Here is a 21,677-nt window from a genome sequence, read left to right on the forward strand (position 1 = left end):
TCACCCGGCGTGGCTTTAATGGCCGCGGGACAATCGCCATCGCCAGCCGGGGGCTTTGAGTTTGACTCTGACATCGGGGGGGGGAGTGCAGTGGAGAGATAAGTTTTTTTGGCTTTCCATCACAGCGATGTGATGGATGTTTATGTAAATTATGTTGTGTCTTGGGTCTATTTGTTTGTAATGTATGGCTGCAGAAACGTCATTTCGTTTGGACCTCAAGGGGTCCAAATGACAAATAAATTGTATCTTGTACCTCCCCAGGCTAGGGCGGCACGGTGTGGCAGCTGGTCCCAGGTACGATTCTGACCTCGGGTGTTGGCGGCGTGGAGTTTGCACGTTCTCCCTGTGACCGCGTGGGTTCCCTCTGGATGCTCCGGTTGCCTCCCACATTCCAAAGACATGCAGGTTTATGGGTTAATTGTTTTTTTTTTTTTGTTTTTTTTTTAATTTATTAGAAGTACAGTAAGTTACAGTAGTACAAGCCACATATATCTTATTACATTTATTGTACCCCTTCATTTTTTAAGCTTTAAGGAGAGATAGAAATAAAGAAAGTAAATAAAGCAAGAGAGAGTCGTGTTAGTGTGAAAGAGTGATCAAAAAGAAAAAACCCATTAAGCAAAGAATTAGGGGAAAAAAGTTAAGAAATAGGCCATAGAAAAGAAAGAAAAAAAATGAAACACAAGCTCTATTATGAAAACCATGCAAAAAGGGATATACCAACTTCGTATTTTTCATCCCCCCTTACCAGATCCTGACACCATTTCTTTTTTAAAGTACTGTTGTACCTTATACTTGTAGTAGGTCGATAAATGCAGACCACGTCTTTTGGAAGTGGTCTGGTTTGCCTGCAAGGAGGAGTCTCATATCTTCCAGGTGTAATGTTTATGGGTTAATTTTTAAATTGCCCCTAGTGTGTAGGGAAGTGGATGCAAATGTGGGGTGACACAGAGCGAGTGTGAAGGGGTGATCAATGGTTGGCGTGATCTCGCTGGGACGAAGGGCCTGTTTCCAAGCTGCATGTCTAAAACTAAAACGTGTTCCCTTGGCAGTCTCAGAGGCATTTGGACAGGACATGCAGAGGCTGCAACAAAGCCCGTCACTGTAGTCAAAGTCTGAGAAGTCTTCAGAGGGAGACATAATTAAACTTGTTTGGTTTTAGTTTTGTTTATTGTCACGTGTACCGAGGGACAATGTCAAGTTTTTATGTTGTGTGCTAACCAGTCAGCGGAAAGACTATACATGATTACAATCAAGCTGTCCACTGTGTACAGATACAGGATAAAGGGAATAAAGTTTTGTGCAAGATAAAGTCCAGTAAAGTCCGATGAAGGATGGTTCGAGGGTCTCCAATCAGGTAGATGGTGGGTCAGGACCGCTCTCTTGTTGATAGGATGGTTCAGTTGCCTGATAACAGCTGGGAAGAAACTATCCCTGAATCTGGAGGTGTACTTTTCACACTTTTGCACCTCTAGCCTGATGGGAGAGGGGAGAAGAGGGAGTGACCAGGGGTGAGACTGGTCCTTGGTTATGCTGCTGGCCTTACCGAGGAAGTGCAAAGTATAATGGAATCAACGGAAGGGAGGTTGGATTGCGCGATGGTCTGGGCTGCGAACACAACTGTCTGTAATATCTTGTGGTCTTGGAAGGAGCTGTTCGCCAACCACGCTGTGATGCAGCCTGATAAAAGTGAGAGGATACAACGTACCATGTATGTACAATGCCAGGGGGGCCGTTGTTAAAACTATACCCATCGGCTGCCCGGCAAAGACTGCGTAGGCCACTCCACCAATGCACTGGGCAAGAATGGTTTTCTGCACATCTGCAAAACAGAAAACGCTCTGGTATTTTATTTCATTCACATTTTTAAACGATAATGTTTTATTACTAATGTTTAATGTTTTATGTGTCATTCCAAACTGTCACTGTATGTCGTATTGTCACTTGTGGGCGGAGCACCAAAGCAAATTCCTTGTATGTGAATACTTGGCCAATGAACCATTCATTCAAAGTCAGTTTGTTTAACATTTATCTACAACAGTTTGTTGGTATCTGACTAATGCAAGAGGTGGAACAAGAAACTGCAGGTGCTGGAACTCCTCCCTCATCTTAGAAACATATAAACATAGAAAATAGGTGCAGGAGTAGGCCATTCAGCCCTTCGAGAATTGATACTCTCTCTCCTACATAATGTAGATTGTTGCAGCAACCATCCACAAACTCCACAACAATGCCAATGCTGTCTCTTGGATCATATGATAGAGGTGTACAGCAAGAAACAAGCCCGTCAGCTCAGCTTATCCATGCGACCAAGGTGGCATATTGGGCTAGTCCCGTTTACCTGCATTTGCTAGCCCTCTACACCAAATCATAGAAACATAGAAACATAGAAAATAGGTGCAGGAGTAGGCCATTCGACCCTTCGAGCCTGCACCGCCATTCGATATGATCATGGCTGATCATCCAACTCAGTATCCCATCCCTGCCTTCTCTCCATACCCCCTGATCCCTTTAGCCATAAGGGCCACATCTAACTCCCTCTTAAATATAGCCAATGAACTGGCCTCAACTACCTTCCGTGGCAGAGAATTCCACAGACTAATAACTCTCTGTGTGAAAAAGTTTTTCCTCATCCCAGTTCTAAATGGCTTACCCGTTATTCTTAAACTGTACCCCCTGGTACTGGACTCCCCCAGCATCGGGAACATGTTTCCTGCATTTCGCGTATCCAATCCCTTAATGATTTTATATGTTTCTATAAGATCCCCACTCATCCTTCTAAATTCCAGTGAATACAAGCCCAGTCGCTCCATTCTTTCATCATATGACAGTCCCGCCAATTAACCACATGAACCTACGCTGCACTCCCTCAATAGCAAGAATGCCCTTCCTCAAATTAGACCAAAACGACACACAATACTCCAGGTGAGGTCTCAGCGGGGCCCTGTACAACTGCAGAAGGACCTCTGTGCTTCTATACTCAACTACTCTCGATATGAAGACCAACATGTCATTAGCTTTCTTCACTGCCTGCTGTACCTGCATGCTTACTTTCAGTGACTGATGTACTCGGACACCCAGGTCTCGTTGTCATTCCCCTTTTCCTAACCTGACACCATTCAGCTAATAATCAGCCTTCCTCTTCCTGCCACCAAAATAAATAATGTAACCTCAAACTCTAACTTTAACTCTAAGCACAATTAGCAGCGGTGGGACTAAGAACTTACCGATCGACCCTCTCGTGTGCTCATCATTCAACGAACCAAAAGCTATCGTTGGCAGTAGGCAAATGCAGTAGAGGAACAAGATGGTGGTGATGTACTTCCTGATGGACTTGTTACTTCCTAATATACCTGCAGTTAAACCAGAGGGCAAAGTTCAACGCAGATCACATCCGCACAACAACGTTAAAAAGACTTAGAACAAGATAGACACAAGAGTAACTCAGCGGGACAGGCAGCATCTCTGGAGAGAAGGAATGGGTGACGTTTCTTCAGACTGAAGAAAGGTCAACCCTAAACGTCACCCATTCCTTCTCTCCAGAGATGCTGCCTGTCCTGCTGAGTTACTCCAGCTTTTTGTGTCTATCTTCGGTTCAAAAACGTGCATCTGTAGTTCCTTCCTACACAAGACTCAGAACAAGTCAGTTTAGAGTTCAATCAAAACTCCAATTGAACAGTTGGATGTTGCGAGCTGAAACCAGCAGCAGTGGAATCAGAAATATTTCACACCGTAACTAAATGCTCACATTTCACCAACTCAATTATATTTCAAAGTCTAACATGGGCAGGACCTACACAGTGAACGGTAGGGCTATGGAAAGTGTAGTCGAGCTCTGCCTGGACGTGGCCCATATCCCTCCATTTCCTGCATCCCCATGTGCCCATCTAAAAGCCACTTAAATGCAAAACGGTAGAATTTACTAGCATAGGAGACGGCTTTTTGACCCATTATACCTAGGTCAGATTTTGAGTTCCTCAATCTGCTTTATTATGAATAACATTTTTGTTGTGTCTTGTTATTTTCTCAGGGTCCTATGTAATTATGTCGATTTTTACAAGGCCCCACCTTCTCATCTTATTGCTCATCATCATTGCTAGTTAGGATGTGGTAGAGATTTTTGTTTCTTGCCTTATTCATTGATTTCTTTTTTAAAAAGCATGCGAGGAAACGCATTAGGTTTTCCTGCCTTTTTTACACAGCAGCCGTAAAAAGGCCTTATTAAAGTAGAACTATTTTCTTTTTTCTCGAGTGCCTTCTAGTGTGTAAATGTGCCAAGCAACTCCCTGGCACGATGGGTCAGTCGCTGTATTGTGTCCTGCCGTTTGCTAATGTTTGGGCAGAGAAATATGTGGCTTTGGAAAACAACTTGGTCGGTCCAGAATTGAATATAAAACTGAATTTTGCTTCTGGCAATGTTGTTCTAGCTTGTTGTTTGAGCCATTTGTTGGGCAGAAGCCCGGAATCTGGGCTGAACCTTTTAATGGAGGGGTGAGGGGATGCTGCATTTATAAGTTCTAGGACAAGAATTATGCCATACGGCCCATCAAGTCTACTCCGCCATTCAATCATGGTTGATCCATCTCTCCCTCCTAACCCCATTCTGCCTTCTCCTCATAACCTCTGACACACGTACTCATCAAGAATCCGTCAATCTCCACCTTAAAGATATCCATTGACGTGGCCTCCACAGCCGTCTGTGGCAGTGATATCCACAGATTCACCACCCTCTGACTAAAGAAATTCCTCCTTCTAAAGATGTACCTGCCTAAATGTTTCTTAAACACTGTGATAGTCCCTGCCTCAACTACCTCCTCCGCCAGCTCGTACCGTACACCTACAAGCCTTTGTGTAAAAATAAGTACAGGTGCACAACCTTTTATCCGGAGTTCCGGAAACCGAAAAACTCGGAAAACCGGCCCATTTTTCCAGGATGTCGTCTGCACACCAAAGCTCGCGTTTGGCGCCAAACTTGACCCGAAACGACCCACGGTCAACCCAGGTCTGTACTACTGTAGCGGCTGCCTCCTCCCCGGAGACCGGGGAGACACTTAAACATCTGTAAATCATTGCTTAAATGTTAGTCAGTTAGTTTGGAGGGCTTTTTAATGTGAAGGGGGGGTGAAGGGGTAAACTTTAATTCTTAGTCCCCTACCTGGTCGGAGAGGCGGGGAGCAGTCAATGCCTTACCGGGTCGCCGTGCAGTAAGCTCCGCAGCGCTGGGGCTGCGGGCGTCCGGCCGCGGGCGGCGCCAGGTTGTAGCTCCGACCCCGGCAACTCTACCCCTGGCTGCGAGGCGCTCCAAATCCCACCGCCGCCCGCGGCCGGACGCCCGCAGCCCCAGCTCCGCGAATGTTGGGAGTCGGCGGCGTCGCAGCGCTGGGATACCAGCGGGGAGTGGGCAATGCCTTACCGGGTCGCTGTTCGGTAAGCTCCGGAGCGCTGTGGCCGCCGACTCCCAACATTCGCGGAGCTGGGGCTGCGGGCGTTCCGGCCGCGGGCGGCGCTGGATTTGGAGCGCCGCGCAGCCAGGGGCAGAGTTGCCGGTGTCGGAGCTCCAACCGGCGCCGCCCGCGGCCGGACGGAGCCCCCAGCTCCGCGATGTTGGGAGTCGCCGACCAGGTAGGGGACTAAGAATCAAAGTTTCCCCCCCCCCACATAAAATCCCTCCAAACTAACTGACTAACATTTATGCAATGATTTACAATGATTCCCCGGTCTCCGGGGAGGAGGCAGCCGCTCCAGACTTTTCAAGCCGCCCGCGCTACCTTCCTAATCTACGCTAAAAATCTTCCATTCGGAAATCCGAAAATGTCTGAAATCCGACAAGTGTCTGGTCCCAAGGCTTTCAGATAAAAGGTTGTGCACCTGTAGTCATATTGTGAGTCAAAAGGCCAGTTTCTATGCTCCTCTCTGTTCAGTGTTCTCTGTTCTAACTGTGGAAAAGGGGCTGTAAAATAACCACATATCACCAGCAAAGCAAAGATTCCATCACACTCCAAAGGCGTACAGGTTTGTAGGTTAATTTGCTTCAGTAAAATTGTCCCTAGTGTATAGGATAGGGCTAGTGTACGTGACTGGTCGGCACGCAATCAGTGGGCCAAAGGGCCTGTTTCTGCACTGTATCCCTAATCGAAATGAAATTAAACTGCTCGAATGCTGCCTGGATTAGAGGGTATTAGCTATCAGGAGAGTTTGGACAGATTGGATTGTTTTCTCTGGCCCGTCGGAAGCTGAGTGGAGTCCTGATCAGAGGATTATATGGAGTAGATAACCAGAACCTTTTTTTCCCGCACCAACCCTCACCCACACCCCTCACCTCCCCCTCCGGCAGAAATAAGTGAGGATTCCTTGTGACATTTCTATTTTTTCCAGGGAAGCAGCGATTGCCACAGTCACAATGCTCGCCGGTCTATAATAAGAAGGCTCCATTTACTCACCATCAGTATAATCCGAGAGATAGAGAGGCAACCTGCGCCTTAGGTCACTCATCATCCCCCTACCGAAACGGAGGATGTTACGAGCCTGCTCAAAAAAAAGAAAACTTGTGTTTAGTTTAATTGTCTAGTTTAGAGACACAGCACCGAAACAGGCCCTTCGGCCCAATGAGCGCATGTCAACCAGCGATCCCCGTGCACTAACTCTATCCTATACACACTAGTGACAATTTAGTTTTTACCAAAGCCAATTAACCTACAAAAACCTGTAGCCTTTGGAGTGTGGGAGGAAAATGGAGCTCCTGGGAGAAAACCCATGCATGGTCATGGAGAGAACGTATAAGCTCCGTACAGACAGCACCCTTATGCCCCTGTCCCACTTAGGAAACCTGAACGGAAACATCTGGAGACGTTGCGCCCCACCCAAGGTTTCCGTGTGGTTCCCGGAGGTTTTTGTCAGTCTCCCTAACCTGCTTCCACTACCTGTAAGCTCCGGCAAACACCTGCACCCTCCGGAAACGCACGGAAAACTTGGGTGGGGCGCAACGTCTCCAGATGTTTCCGTTCAGGTTTCCTAAGTGGGACAGGGGCATAAGTCGGGTTGGAACCTGAGCCTCTGGAGCTGTAAGGCAGCAATTGCACCACCGTGCCGTGCCGCCCCTTGTTATTATAACAGCCAACTAACAAATCCATGAGCCGGATGTCAACTCTTCCAGATTTCTACTCCTGCTTGTACTCCTCATCTCAGACTGAAATCCCATTTGGGAAACAAGCAACTGCAGATACTGCTTTAGGAAAAATAAACGCATAGTACTGGAGCAACTCAGCAGGTCAGGCAGCATCTGTGGAGAACATGGATATGTGACGTTTCAGGTGGGGGCCCTTCTTTAGACTGATTAGAGCCAAAAGGGTCATATGGCATGGAAACAAGCCCTTCGGCCCAACTTTCCCATTCCGACCAACATGCCCCATCTACACTATTCCTGCCTGCCTACGTTTGGCCCATATCCCTCTACACCTATGCTATCCATGTACCTGTCTAAATGTTTTTTAAACGTTGTGATAGTACCTGTCTCAGCTACCTCCTCTGGCAGCTTGTTCCATATACCCAACACTTGGTTAGTTTAGTTTAGAGATACAACGCAGAAACCACCAAGTCCACTCCGACCAGTGACATTAAAACTACCCTACACACACTAGGGACAATTTACATTCACACCAAGCCAATTTACCTACTTACCTGTACGTCTTTGGAGTGTAGGAGGAAACTGAAGATCTCGGAGAGAACGTACAAATTCCATACAGACAAGACAGCACCCGTAGTCACGATTGAACTCAGGTCTGTAGCACTGCAAGCGCTGGAAGGCAGCAACTCTACCGCTGCACCACCATGCCACCCTAAATGGTGTGTATAAAAGTTGCCCCTCAGGTTCCAATTAAATCTTTCCTCTCAAAGGAGATGACAAGGAATTTATTTAGTCAGAGGGTGGTGAATCTGTGGAATTCATTGCCCCAGATGGCTGTGGATGCCAAGTCCATGGATATTTTTAAGGCAGAGATTGATATATTCTTGATTATTACAGGTGTCAGGGGTTATGGGGAGAAGGCAGGAGAATGGGGTTGAGAGGGAAAGATATATCAGACATGTTTGAATGGCGGAGTAGACATGATGGGCCAAATAGCCTAATTCTGCTCCTATAACTTAAGATAGACTCAAAAATCTGAAATCGGCAGTTCAGACACCATTTCTGGAGAAAAGGAACAGGTGACTTTTCGGGTCGAGATCCTTCTTCAGAATGAGTTTGAGAAAGGAAAATGAGAGATACAAATGGTGATGTAGAGAGATATAGAACAAATGAATGAAAGATATAGAAAAAAGTAACAATGATAAAGGAAACATTCCATTGTTATCTGTGTGTTAGGTGAAAACATGTTAGAGACCAGTTAGTCTAACGTCATTAGTGGGGAAACTGCTATAGTCAGTTATTAAAGATGGGATAGCAGCACATTTGGAAAGTGGTGAAATCATTGGACAAAGTCAGCATGGATTTATGAAAGGTAAATCATGTCTGACGAATCTTATAGAATTTTTCGAGGATGTAACTAGTAGAGTGGATAAGGGAGAACCAGTGGATGTGTTATATCTGGACTTTCAGAAGGCTTTTGACAAGGTCCCACATAAGAGATTAGTATACAAACTTAAAGCACACGGTATTGGGGGTTCAGTATTGATGTGGATAGAGAACTGGCTGGCAGACAGGAAGCAAAGAGTAGGAGTAAACGGGTCCTTTTCAGAATGGCAGGCAGTGACCAGTGGGGTACCGCAAGGCTCAGTGCTGGGACCCCAGCTATTTACAATATATATTAATGATTTTGACGAGGGAATTTAAGGCAATATCTCCAAGTTTGCGGATGACACGAAGCTGGGGGACAGTGTTAGCTGTGAGGAGGATGCTAGGAGGCTGCAAGGTCTTGGATAGGCTGGGTGAGTGGGCAAATGCATGGCAGATGCAGTATAATGTGGATAAATGTGAGGTTATCCACTTTGGTTACAAAAACAGGAAAGTAGACTATTATCTGAATGGTGCCCGATTAGGAAAAGGGGAGATGCAACGAGACCTGTGTGTCATGGTACACCAGTCATTGAAAGTAGGCATGCAGGTGCAGCAGGCAGTGAAGAAAGCGAATGGTATGTTAGCATTCATAGCAAAAGGATTTGAGTATAGGAGCAGGGAGGTTCTACTGCAGTTGTACAGGGTCTTGGTGAGACCACACCTGGAGTATTGCGTACAGTTTTAGTCTCCTAATCTGAGGAAAGACATTCTTGCCATAGAGGGAGTACAGAGAAGGTTCACCAGACTGATTCCTGGGATGTCAGGACTTTCATATGAAGAAAGACTGGATAGACTCGGCTTGTACTGACTAGAATTTAGAAGATTGAGGGGGGATCTTATAGAAACTTACAAAATTCTTAAGGGGTTGGACAGGCTAGATGCAGGAAGATTGTTCCTGATGTTGGGGAAGTCCAGAACAAGGGGTCACAGTTTAAGGATAAAGGGGAAATCTTTTAGGACCGAGATGAGAAAAACATTTTTCACACAGAGAGTGGTGAATCTGTGGAATTCTCTGCCACAGAGGGTAGTTGAGGCCAGTTCATTGGCTATATTTAAGAGGGAGTTAGATGTGGCCCTTGTGGCTAAAGGGATCAGGGGGTATGGAGACAAGGCAGGTACAGGATACTGAGTTGGATGATCAGCCATGATCATATTGAATGGCGGTGCAGGCTCGAAGGGCCGAATGGCCAACTCCTGCACCTATTTTATATGTTTCTATGATTCTACAATGAGACTCAACAAGACAACTTCGAAGCCAGTAGGACTTGGGAGAGGTGGAGAGAGGGGATGCAAGGGTTATTGAAGTTGGAGAAGTCAATGTTCATACCGCTGGGGTGTAAGCTGCCCAAGCGAAATACAAGACGCTGTTCCTCCAATTTGTGTGTGGCCTCACTCTGACAATGGAGGAGGCCCAGGACAGAAAGGTCAGTGTGGGAATGGGAAGGGGAATTAAAGTGTTTGGCAACCGGGAGATCAGGTAGGTCCAGGTGGACTGAGCGAAGGTGTTCAGTGAAATGATCGCTTAGTCTACGTTTGGTCAGCGTGGACTTGGTGGGCTGAAGGGCCTGTTTCCACGCTCTGTCTCTAAACTAAAATAAACTAAGCTATCAGATCATAAGGAATAGCAGAATTAGGCCATTCAGCCCATCAAGTCTACTCGCCATTCAATCACGGCTGATCTACAGTATTTCTCCTTCCTTACCCCATTCTCCTGCCTTCTCCCCATAACCTCTGACACCCGTACTAACCTAGAATCTATCCATCTCTGCCTTGAAAATATGCACTGACTTGGCCTCCGCAGCCTTCTATGGCAAAGAATTCCACAGATTAACCCCCCCTTCCCCCCCCGACGAAAGAAATTTCTCCTCATCTCTTTCCGAAAAGATGTCCTTTAATTCTGAAGTCTAAAATCGTCATAAATTCCCGAGCGGTTTTAATAAATTCATTCTTCAAAGGTAGCCTGCATCGGATTCCTGTTCACCAACACTAATCTCAAACGAGATGATTAAAATGGTGACACCTGCCACCTTCTATAGTCAAGGAGGAATAATTCATTTAGACTGTCTACTCCACTGCCAGAGGCGGTTTTCTTTCTAAGTATTTATTTTGATCTTTTGTTTTGAATCATATCATGGAATTTGTTCTATCATAGCAGAACATAAATCACTGCTGTATAATTACCAATAAAAGTTTAGTTTAGTTTAGAGACACAGTGCGGAAATCGGCCCTTCGGCCCACTGAGTCCGCACCACCTAGCGATCCCCGCACATTAACACTATCCTACACACGGTAGGGACAATTTTCTTACATTCACACCAAGCCAATTGACCTACAAACCTGTACGTCTTTGGAGTGTGGGAGGAAATGGAAGATCTCGGAGAAAACCCACGCAGGTCACGGGGAGAACATACAAACTCCGTACACACAGCGCCCGTAGTCAGGATCGATCACGGGTCTGGCATTGTAAGGCTGTAGCTCTACCTTTGCTCCACCATGCCGCCCCAAATACGTTATCTGCCTTGATCCAACCCTTTATATCTGATTCCCAGATGCACTTAAAGGTACACAAAAATGCTGGAGAAACTCAGCGGGTGCAGCAGCATCTATGGAGCGAAAGAAATAGGCGACGTTTTGGGCTGAAATCCTTCTTAAAGGTTTCTGCTTCTGTTTTTAGTTTAGTTTATTATTGTCCCGTGTACAGAGGTACAGTGAAAAGCTTTTTGTCTAGTGCTAGACAGTCAGCTAAAAGATCATACTTGATTACAATCAAGAAATTTGCTGAGAGCTTTCAAACTTCTGTGCCTTCTGAAGTAGAAGAAGGACTGACCTGGGAAGGACGTCTTTGATTATGTTGGCTGCTTTTCTGAGCCAGCCTAAATGGAGATAGAGTCAATGGGAGAGGAGACTGGTCTGTGTGATGGACTGGGACACATTCATAGCTTACTGCAATTTCTTGCAGTCTTGGGCAGAGCTATTGCCAAACCAAGCGGTGATGCAACTCGACAGTATGCTTCTCAGATTAGTTTAGTTTATTGTCACGTGTACCGAGGTACAGTGAAAGGCTTTTGTTGCGTGCTAAGCAGTCAGCAGAGAGACTATACTTGATTGCAATCGAGCCGTCCACATTGTACAGATACAGGATAACGGGAATACCGTTTAATGCAAAATAAAGTCCAGTGAAGTCTGATTAAAGATAGTCCGAGGATCTCCAATGAGGTAGATGGGAGGTCAGAACCGATCTCTAGTTGGTGATAGGATGATTCAGTTGCCTGATAACAGCAGAAGAAACTGTCCCTTAATCTGGAGCAGTTTGTTTTCATACTTCTGTACCTCTTGCCTGATGGGAGATAAGATCTTGACTGGGGATGAGACTCGTCCTTGATGATGTTGGTGGCTTTGCTTGTATGCATCTGTGCACGTTTAATACGTTCATGTTCATAAGTGATAGGAGCAGAATTAGGCCATTCTCACTGACCTCCTCTCCCCCTACCAACCCTCATGGTCCCTCAGATCCACATCAGCCGGTCTCCTCTCCTTCCACAAGTCCAACCTCCGCAGTTTTGGGGACAGAGCCTTCTCCAGGGCAGCTCCCAGGCTCTGGAACTCCCTCCCCCAACTGATCCGCAATTCCGTGTCCCTCACCATTTTCCAGTTCCACCTCAAGATCCATCTATTCACCTCTGCCTATCCTTAGCCCCACGTGCTGTCCCTTTTCATCTGTGCATTAATTGCCTCATATTGTGTTTTGTATTGAATTCTGTATTTACTTTGTGTACTAGTCAGGTCTCTACTATTTATTTCATTCCCCTTACATGTTTTTCCTCTACCTGCTAAATTTTTGTACGGTGTCCTTGAGACACTTGAAAGGCGCCCATAAATAAAATGTATTATTATTATTATTACGTCTACTCCACATTTCAACCATGGCTGATCGATCCTTCCCTCGCAACCCCATTCTCCTGCCTTCTCCACATAACCCCTGACACCTGTACCAATCAAGAATCTATTTATCGAAGATATGAGATTCATTCTAGCAGGAAAATCAGAACAATTCTTAAAGATATGGTCTCCTTTCATCGATTTATTACAAGTATAATATGGTGCAATATAACTCTGGTAATTAACCGTTTCAGAACGAGGTGTGGGGTGTGGAAAGACATGAAGTAGGTTTATCCCTTTTCTCTTCTTTTCTCGCCTTTTTTTTACCTTTATATATTTCTTTTTTTTGCTCTTCCATTCCGGGCTTCTCTTTTTTTCTACACCTCTACGGGCTCTTTCTCTCTATCTATCCATCCATAATTTACCTATTGTTAACTTTTGGAGCCTACACATCACTACTTTCCTTAATCTCTTCTTCTTTCTTCTTTTTGTGTATCTATTCGTTTTATATTGTTAAATTTAAAACAAGAAGTTGTACACAAAATGTATTAGGTTATATTCCATGGTTTATACGATTGTACATTGCTTCTAATTTTTTTTTTTAATTAAAAAAAGAAACTATTTATCTCTGCTGTAAAAATATCCACCGACTTGGCCTCCACAGCCTTCTGTAGCAATTAATTCCACAGATTCACCACCCTCTGAGTGAAGAAATTCCTCCTCATCTTCTTCCTAAAGGAACATCCTTTAGTTCTAAGACTATGACCTTGTTTGTAAGAGACATTGGAGTCATGTCAAATTTCATTCTTGATTTCTTGATTAGTACAGGTTAGTATGGGGAGAAGGCAGGAGAATGGGGTTAGGAGGGAGAGAAAGATCAGCCACGATTGAATTGTGGAGTAGACGTGACGGGCCAAATGGCCTAATTCTGCTCCTATTCCTTATGATCATATTCTCCTAAGTAGAGTCAATGGTGAGTCTTCTTGGCTGTCACTTCAGATAATGGGGCTCATTGCACCACGATCTGTAACCATGTCTGGCCAGTTCTTTTTGATCAGGTGCTGACGGGCTGTGGAAACTCGTATCCATTTGCCCTGTTCCTTGCCCATGTTATAGTTTGAGACCATGTATGCAGTAGGAGCTATTTGATGCCACTGTTCTCCCAGATGCCAATGACCTTCAAACAAACAAACTATCTGTAATGCCCATCATAACCATCCCATCACAACTAGAGAGCGAGGATTGAAACAAAATGCTGGAGTAACTCAGCGGGATTGGCAGCATCTCTGGAGCGAAGGAATGGGTGACGTTTTGGGTCAAGACCCTTCACTCCAGAGATGCTGCCTGTCCCACTGAGTTACTCCAGCATTGTGTGCCAACCTTCGGTTTAAACCAGCATCTGTAGTTCCTTCCTACACAACTAGAGCGGTCCTGACCTCCCATCCACCTCATTGGAAACCCTCGGACTATCTTTAATTGGGCTCTACTGGAGTTTATCTTGCACTAAACATTATTCCCTTCATTTTGCTTCTGTAAACTGTGGACGGCTTGATTTTCATCAAGTATAGTCTTTTGGCTGACTGGATAACACGCAACAAAAAAAGGTTTTCACTGCAACTCGGCTCATATGACAATAATAAACTAAAGGGCCTGTCCCACTATAAGAGCTAATTCAAGAGTTCTTCCAAATTTCCCCCGATTCAAACTCGACGATTTACAGTAATAGCCGCTCGTAGGTACTCGGGGCTCTCGTGGACATTTTTCAACATGTTGAAAAATCTTCACGAGTCTTCCCGAGCTTACCACGTTTCCCGAGTACCCGCCGTTAGTGTTACGAGCCTCTGAGAGACGTCCCGAGCTCCGACGTACCCGCTCCATACATTCTACGTGCTTACCACGAGTTTGATTTTATTTTTTAACTCACGATAGCTCTTGAATTAGCTCGCACAGTGGGACAGCCTCTTAAGTCTGAAGAAGGGTCTCGAACCAAAATGTCACCTATTCCTTTACTCCACAGATGCATGGGAGGTGGTCTTGGGGAGGAGGATGCTCCTCAAACTGCGGAGCATCCTAAACAATACAGCTCACCCTGTCCATGACACACTGGTCAACCTGAGGAGCACCTTCAGCACCAGACTGGTTCCACCAAGATACAGCACAGAATGGCACAGGAGATCCTTCTTCCCTGCAGCTATCAAACTGTACAATTCCTCCCCCTTCTGTTGTGGGGTAGACTCCCTTCCCCTCCCCCTTCCCCAATCTTTGCACATCCCCAATCCTTTCCACGAGTCACTTTAATTTCATGTTTCATGTATCTTGTGTTTTATGACTATTGGCAGATCAATTTCCATCCTGCTATAAATAAAGTTCTATCGTATTGTATCGTAAGTTGCCTGACCCGCTGAGTTACTCCAGCTTTATAAATCTATCTTCTGTTTAAACCAGCATCTGCAGTTCCTTCGTACACTAACCAGTTTTAAACTCCCTTATCCTGGGTAAAACACTGCAACCACTCGCTGTATGTACATCCCTCATGACTTTATAAACCTCTATAAGGTTACTCGAGCCTTGTATGCTCCAGGGAAACCAGTCCTAGTCCTTCACTCGGTACGACGTGACAATAATAAGAACCTAAAATAACCACGGAGTGTTCCAAAGAACTGTACACCTCAGAAAGTGAACTTTGAAATGTTGCTGCGGCAATGTTCAAAGCATGACGGACCATTTGTGCACGGCAAGTTCTTTCAACAATTACTTGGCTTTCTGGTAGATGCAACACCCATGCTCTTCCAAGATCCAGTTCCATCCAAGCGGGCAAGAAACTGCAGCAAATTGTGGACACAGGCAGACCATCACACAAACCAACCTCCCATCTCAACCCTAACCGTTACCCTTTCCTTCTCTTCAGAGAAGCATCCTGTCCCATTGAGTTACTCCAACATGTTGTGTCTATATCTTGTTCTGAGTATTTTTTTTTAATGTTATTGTTGTGCAGAAATGATCTGTCTTGAACTTAAACCAGCATCTGCAGTTCCCTCCAACATAGATAGAGGGTTTAGACTCTGTTGAGAGCCTCAACCAAAAGACAATGCAGCTCCCCCTCAGTTTCATCTTGGGGAGTGGGGAAGTCAAGAAGGGAGTGCAAAACCTACACATAAGCTTCACACCAAAATCTTAAAATGGACAAAACGCAAGGTCCCACATAAGAGATTAGTATACAAACTTAAAGCACACGGTATTGGGGGTTTAGTATTGATGTGGATAGAGAACTGGCTGGCAAACAGGAAGCAAAGAGTAGGAGTAAACGGGTCCTTTTCACAATGGCAGGCAGTGACTAGTGGGGTACCGCAAGGCTCAGTGCTGGGACCCCAGTTATTTACAATATATATTAATGATTTGGACGAGGGAATTGAATGCAACATCTCCAAGTTTGCAGATGACACGAAGCTGGGGGGCAGTGTTAGCTGTGAGGAGGATGTTAAGAGGCTGCAAGATGACTTGGATAGGCTGGGTGAGTGGGCAAATGCATGGCAGATGCAGTATAATGTGGATAAATGTGAGGTTATGAAGAAAGACTGGATAGACTCGGCCTGTACTCGCTAGAATTTAGGAGATTGAGGGGGGATCTTATAGAAACGTACAACATTCTTAAGGGGTTGGACAGGCTAGATGCAGGAAGATCGTTCCCGATGTTGGGGAAGTCCAGGACAAGGGGTCACAGTTTAAGGATAAAGGGGAAATCCTTTAGGACCGAGATGAGAAAAACATTTTTCACACAGAGAGTGGTGAATCTCTGGAACTCTCTGCCACAGAAGGTAGTTGAGGCCAGTTTATTGGCTATATTTAAGAGGGAGTTAGGTGTGGCCCTTGTGGTTAAAGGGATCAGGGGGTATGGAGAGAAGGCAGGTACAGGACACTGAGTTGGATGATCAGCCATGATCATATTGAATGGCAGGTGCAGGCTCGAAGGGCCGAATGACCTACTCCTGCACCTATTTTCTATGTTTCTCTGTTTCTATTCCATTTATCCTGTACCTGCACACTGTGAATGGCTCAATTGTATCATGTGTAGTCTTTCTGCTGACTGGTTAGCACGCATCAGTATACGTGACAATAAATGAAACCAAACAATGAACACTTCTACGGAAGGTTTAGACACAAAATGCTGCAGTAACTCAACGGGACAGGCAGCATCACTGGAGAGGAGGAATGGGTGACGTTTTGGGTGGAGACCCTTCTTCAGAATCGACCCAACCCGAAACGTCACCCATTCCTTCTCTCCAGAGAAGCGGCCTGTCCCGTTGAGTTACTCCAGCATTTTGTGTCCATCTTCAGTGTAAACCAGCAACTGCAGTTTCCTCCAACAAATATAGACTCTGTTGAGAGCCTGAACTCCCTCAGTTTCATCTTGGGGAGTGGGGAACTCAAGAAAGGAGTACAAAATCTACACAGAAGCTTCACAACAAAATCTTAAAATGGACAAAACGCAAGGTAAAAAATTAACACAACTTCTTGAAGAGCAGAACAGAGCACTGTTCAGTCTTTGGGCCAAAAAAAGGAAGCAATGTGGTTATAGACAAGGACTGTGTGGCCATATCCTGTACCAATCCCCACCAGCATCCCAGCGAAGCTGGCATGCAACTAGGCACATGGCACCTGCTACCGATTAACACCGGCTTACGGCCACGGGTTTTCCAAGCTGTTGGGGAACCCAATTTATTTTATGTTCTGTATGTCTCCTTTTGTCTGACTCGCACAACGCACTCCAGTTAGAAAATAAACTATGGAGCGCTCTGTTCCACTGAACAAACGTCGCTCTTTGTATTGCACTTGGCTCTCCTTGCAACATTTGTACAGCACCTTTCGCCAAAGCAATCACTTCAAGATGCACTCGCACAATGTCTGAATGCTTTGCCAGGGTTTGTTTTCTTCTCCTCTTTAATGTCAATAAGGATGCAATCATCTTCAGAAACACATCTGCGACCCAGCACAGGGAAACGAGCGGGTGGTGCAGAAAGCGGAGGGAGCATTTAGTTTTAGAGATACAGAGCCGAAACAGGCCCTTCGGCCCACCGAGTCCGTGCCGACCAGGGATCGCCGCACATTAACACTGCCCCACACACAGTAGGGACAATTTTGCATGTACACTGAGCCAATTGGCCTACAAACCTGTGCAACTTTGGAGTGTGGGAGGAAACCGAAGATCTCGGGAGAAAAACTCACGCAGGTCACGGGGGGAACGTACAAACTCCATACAGACGAGCACCCATCAATAGGATCGAACCCGGGTCTGTGGCGCTGTAAGGCAGTAGCTCTACCGTTGCACCAACAAGTATTTCTTTCTTTAATTTATCTTCTCATTTCACAAAGTTGCTGCTGCTCTACATGGATTGAAGACTCCAAGTTGGGATCCTGAGAGAGATACAGTGCAGAAACAGAGGTTTGGGCCCATCCAGTATATTTATTAGGTAGAGATTGATAGATTCTTGATTACATAGAAAATAGGTACAGGTGTAGTCCATTTAGCCCTTCGAGCCAGCACCGCCATTCAATGTGATCATGGCTGATCATCCCCAATCAGTACCCCGTTCCTGCTTTCTCCCTGTATTGCTTGATTCCTATTCTAAGAGCTATCTCTCTCTCTTGTATACATTAGTAAATGTGTCAGGGGTTATGGGGAGAAGGCAGGAGAATGGGGTTGAGAGGGAAAGATTGGACTGCCATGATCGAATGGCGGAGTAGACGATGGGCCGAATGGCGTAATTCTGCTACTAGAACTTATGAACTTAAGTCAGGATAAAGTTACAACTATCAGGTATTCAACACGAGGGTGCCATTCAGCCCTTTTACTGAGGCTAGCTCATCTGAAACTTTCCAAGGTGAAGAGCAGAGAACAATTTGTTATAGTCTATTATTCGCACGTATACCGAGGTACAGTGAAAAGCTTTTCTGTTGCATGCCATCCTGTCAGCAAAAAGACAACACATGATTACAATCAAACCATCCACAGATACAAGATAAGTGGTGTAACATTTAGTGCAAGATAAAGTCCAGCAAGTCCAATTAAAGATAGTCCATGGGTCTCCAATGAGGTAGATTGGAGCTCAGGGCTGCTCTCTAGATGTTGGTAGGATGGTTCAGTTGCCTGATAACAGCTGGGAAGAAACTGTCCCTGAATCCGGAGGTGTGCGTTTTCACATTTCTACGCCATTGGGAGAGGAGAGAAGAGGGAGTGGCCAGGGTGTGCCTCATCCTAGATTATTCTGGTGTCCTTGCTTGGGTTCATCTGTACATATTTGTCAGAGTCATTGAGGAAGTAGAGTCAATTATGTGTTTTCTTGGCTGTGACTTCAGATAATGGGGCTCATTCCTCCACAGATCTGTAACCATGTCTGGCCAGTTTTGAAACTCTTAAAGTCATAGAATGATACTCATAGAATGATACTCATAGAATGCAATATAGGTCTTGGGGCTAGTGGAGTCAAGGGATATGGGGAGACGGCATGCACGGGTTATTGATAGAGGATGATCAGCCATGATCACAATGAATAGCGGTGCTGGCTGGAAGGGCTGAATGGCCTCCTCCTGCACCTATTTTCTATGTTTCTATGTTTCTATGATACAGTGTGGAAACTTGCCCTTCGGCCCAACTGGCCAACATGTCCCAGCTACACTAGTCCCACCTGCCTGCATTTGGTCCATATCCCTCCAAAATTGTCCTATCCATGTACCTGTCTAACTGTTTCTTAAATGTTGGGATAGTCCCAGCCTCATCTACCTCCTCTGGCAGCTTGTTCCATGCACCCACCACCCTTGGTGTGAATATGTTACACCTCAGATTCCAAATAAATATTTTCCCCTTCACATTGAACCTATGTCCTCTAGTCCTCGATTCCCCTGGGCAAGAGTATCTGTGCATCGACCCGACCTATTCCTCTCATGATTTTGTACACCTCTATAAGATCACCCCTGATGCTGCTTGACCTGCTGAGCATTACCAACATTAATGGTTTTATTGTCTTGAATATTCTATTCATGTGAATGTTGCTGGCCTATTTATTCTCCATTCAGAATTCAGTTTCAATTTGAGATGCTGAACTGCTAACTACCTCATTGTTGACCCCCAAACTATCTTTGATCGGACTTTACTGGCTTTATCTTGCACTATACATTATTTCCTTATCATGTAATTGACAATAAACTAAACTGATACTTAACTGAGCTAAAGACAACCATTGGAACGAAGATAGACAGAAAAAGCTGGAGCAACTCAGCGGGACAGGCAGCGTCTCTGGCGAGAAGGAATGGGTGATGTTGAGAACCTCTTCAGTCTGAAGGAGGGTCTCAAACCGAAACATCACCCATTCCTTCTCTCCAGAGACACTGCCTGTCCCGCTGAGTTGCTCCAGCTTTTTGTGTCTATCTTCGGTTTCGACCAGTGTCTGCAGTTCCTTCCTGCACGTTGGAAGTAAGAAGGTCATTTGGAGTCAGCTGCACCACTTAGGTTTGATCTGGTCCAAGACATTCAAAGAAGTATATAAAAACCTGTTTCGTGTTAGTGACTCTTTGAAAGAGCTTCACAAGGGGAAATAAAAGGACGCAATCATGGTTTGATCAATGGGAAAATGTAGCAATGATTTTAACCACTCTACCATCAGTAATGCCGATGGAGTCATAACCTCATCCATGGGGACAACAAGTCATTCCAACTTCCCTCCACAAGAATGTTTCTTCTCCTGCCACCAGTTTGAAGAAGATTCCCAACCCGAAACATCACATATCCATGTTCTCCAGCGATGCTGCCTGACCTGCTGAGTTACTCCAGCAAAACGAGTCTTCGCTCCGCGGATGCTGCCTGACCCGCTGAGTTACTCCAGCACTTTGTGTTTATTTTCTTTTTACTGCATCTGCGGTTCTTTGTGCCTGCATTCATTCCAACTAGAGGGGAGTCTGTGGAGTTCATTGCCACAGATGGCGGTGGAGGCCAAGCCTTTGGGTATTTTTAAAGCAGAGACTGGATTAGTAAACGTGTCCAAGGTTATCAGGAGAAGGTAGGAGAACGTGGTTGAGAAAGAAAGGTTTGGCTTTGGCTAACATCCCAGTACTAACAAAAATTCATAAGTTCGTAAGTTCTAGGAACAGAATTAGGCCATTCAAGTCTATTCCACTGATCTATCTTTCCCTCTCAACCCCATCCTCCTTTCCTTCTCCACACAACCCCTGACACCCGTACTAATCAAGAAACTGTCCATCTTCTCCTTAAAAAATATCCATCGACTTGGCTGCCACAGCTTTCTGTGGCAAAGTATTCTACAAATTCGCCACTAAGGCAATTCCTCCTCATCTCCTTTTTAAACATACGTCCTTTTATTCTAAGACTATGGCCTCTGGTCCTAGACTCTCCCACAGGTAGAAACATCCTCTCCACATCCACTCTATGCAGCACTTTCACTATCCAATAGATATGACATGATTGAATGGCAGGGTGAACCCGATGGGCAGAATGTTCCAATGCCGCCTGACCCAGCCAAATTACTCCAGCAAGATTCGAGCATCTTTAGTTCTTCGTCTCCCCAGCTCTAAGGGCCGAGTGGAGTACTTCTGCTCCTCTGATTTATGTACTTAACTTAGGAGGTTATGGGGGGAATGGCAGGAGAATGTGGATGAGATGGAAGGTAGGTCAACCATGATTGAATGGCAGAGTAGATTTGATGGGCCGAATGGCCTAATTCTACTCGTATGACTCATAGCTCACAGTGGCGCAGCGGTAGAGTTGCTGCCTTACATCGAATGCAGCACCAGGACACCCGGGTTCGATCCCGACTACGGGTGCTGTCTGTACGGAGTTTGTACGTTCTCCCCGTGATCTGCACGGGTTTTCTCCGAGATCTTCGGTTTCCTCCCACACTCCAAAGACGTGCAGGTTTGTAGGTTAATTGGCTTGGTAAATGTAAAAATTGTCCCTAGTGGGTGTAGGGTAGTGTTAATGTGCGGGGATCGCTGGTCGGCGCAGACATGGTGGGCCGAAGGGCCTGTTTCCGCGCTGTATCTCCCAACTAATATCAAGATACTTCACAATGCATGCAAATTGAAGGTGGTGTCGCTGGTAGATAGGGTGGTGAAAAAACCTCAGAGTATTGCATATAGATGTTGGGAGGTCATGTTGCAGTTATATATGTTGGCAAGGCCGGATTTAGAGTATTGTATTCAGTTCTGACTACCATGTTATTGGAATGATGTTGTCATG

At 45.4% G+C, this 21,677-nt stretch overlaps 1 protein-coding gene across 2 annotated transcripts in view; it reads right to left on the reverse strand.

Annotated features, from left to right (window-relative positions):
* The window catches only part of slc4a11 (solute carrier family 4 member 11), a 196,239-nt gene that overhangs the window by 30,222 nt on the left and 144,340 nt on the right, over nt 1–21,677 (reverse strand). For both annotated transcript variants that reach the window (XM_055642506.1, XM_055642582.1), the window contains 3 exons: nt 6,441–6,525; nt 3,228–3,353; nt 1,709–1,822 (listed from right to left, as the gene is read on the reverse strand). In XM_055642506.1, the coding sequence (XP_055498481.1) occupies nt 1,709–1,822; nt 3,228–3,353; nt 6,441–6,525 (325 nt within the window). The remainder of the gene's footprint in view (nt 1–1,708; nt 1,823–3,227; nt 3,354–6,440; nt 6,526–21,677) is intronic.

This window comes from Leucoraja erinacea, chromosome 1 (genome assembly GCF_028641065.1).
Source record: "Leucoraja erinacea ecotype New England chromosome 1, Leri_hhj_1, whole genome shotgun sequence".
NCBI classification, from domain to species: domain Eukaryota; kingdom Metazoa; phylum Chordata; class Chondrichthyes; order Rajiformes; family Rajidae; genus Leucoraja; species Leucoraja erinaceus.